At 62.7% G+C, this 590-nt stretch overlaps 1 protein-coding gene across 1 annotated transcript in view; it reads right to left on the bottom strand.

Moving 5' to 3' along the window:
- Nucleotides 1-590, bottom strand: part of LOC102761370 (collagen alpha-1(V) chain-like) — an 89,263-nt gene that overhangs the window by 2,889 nt on the left and 85,784 nt on the right. Inside the window, exon 31 of the mRNA XM_015572366.1 lies at nucleotides 278-346. Coding sequence (XP_015427852.1) covers nucleotides 278-346 — 69 coding nt within the window. The remainder of the gene's footprint in view (nucleotides 1-277; nucleotides 347-590) is intronic.

Below are 590 nucleotides of genomic sequence, written 5' to 3' on the forward strand. Positions count from 1 at the left end.
TCAGAACGGCCTTCGGGCCGGGCAGGGCCCAGCGGACGGGCCGTGGGGAGACCCCAGTGGTCCAGTGACCTGGGACCTGCCCCCAAGACTGAGCAGGAAACCAACCATGAAGAATTAAAAAAAAAAAAAAAAAAAAGCGTGCCGGGGCACTTACCAGCGACCCGCGCTTGAACTGGCTATACCAGGTGGCGGGCTGCTCTTTGGGCCAGCGGGCCATCTTACTCTGGAAGATAGGACACGGGCGCGTTGAGGGCCCTGCGGGGCAGGGCCGCCTTACCAGTTTCCCGCGCTTGAATTCACTGAACCAGGAGCCCGGGTTCTCTTTGGGCCAAGAGGTGATTCTGGCCTGAAGGCGGAGCAGGGGGCGCCGAGGGAGAGAAAGAAGGACAGGTTACTCTCTTGCCTGCCGCGGGCGACCCGTCCCGCCCTCCCTCGCGGGGGTCGCAGTGCCCGGCCGGGAAGGACTCTGTGGGTGCCTCTGACTGCCCCAGAGCCGAGGCACCTGCGTCATGTGCTCAGTTTATCCAGCATCGGGGCCCCTGGTCCTGCTCAGTGCCTGCGGCCTGAACAAATGAGTGAACAAATGAGTG

The sequence above is a fragment of the Myotis davidii genome, unplaced genomic scaffold (assembly GCF_000327345.1).
Source record: "Myotis davidii unplaced genomic scaffold, ASM32734v1 scaffold609, whole genome shotgun sequence".
Taxonomy (NCBI): domain Eukaryota; kingdom Metazoa; phylum Chordata; class Mammalia; order Chiroptera; family Vespertilionidae; genus Myotis; species Myotis davidii.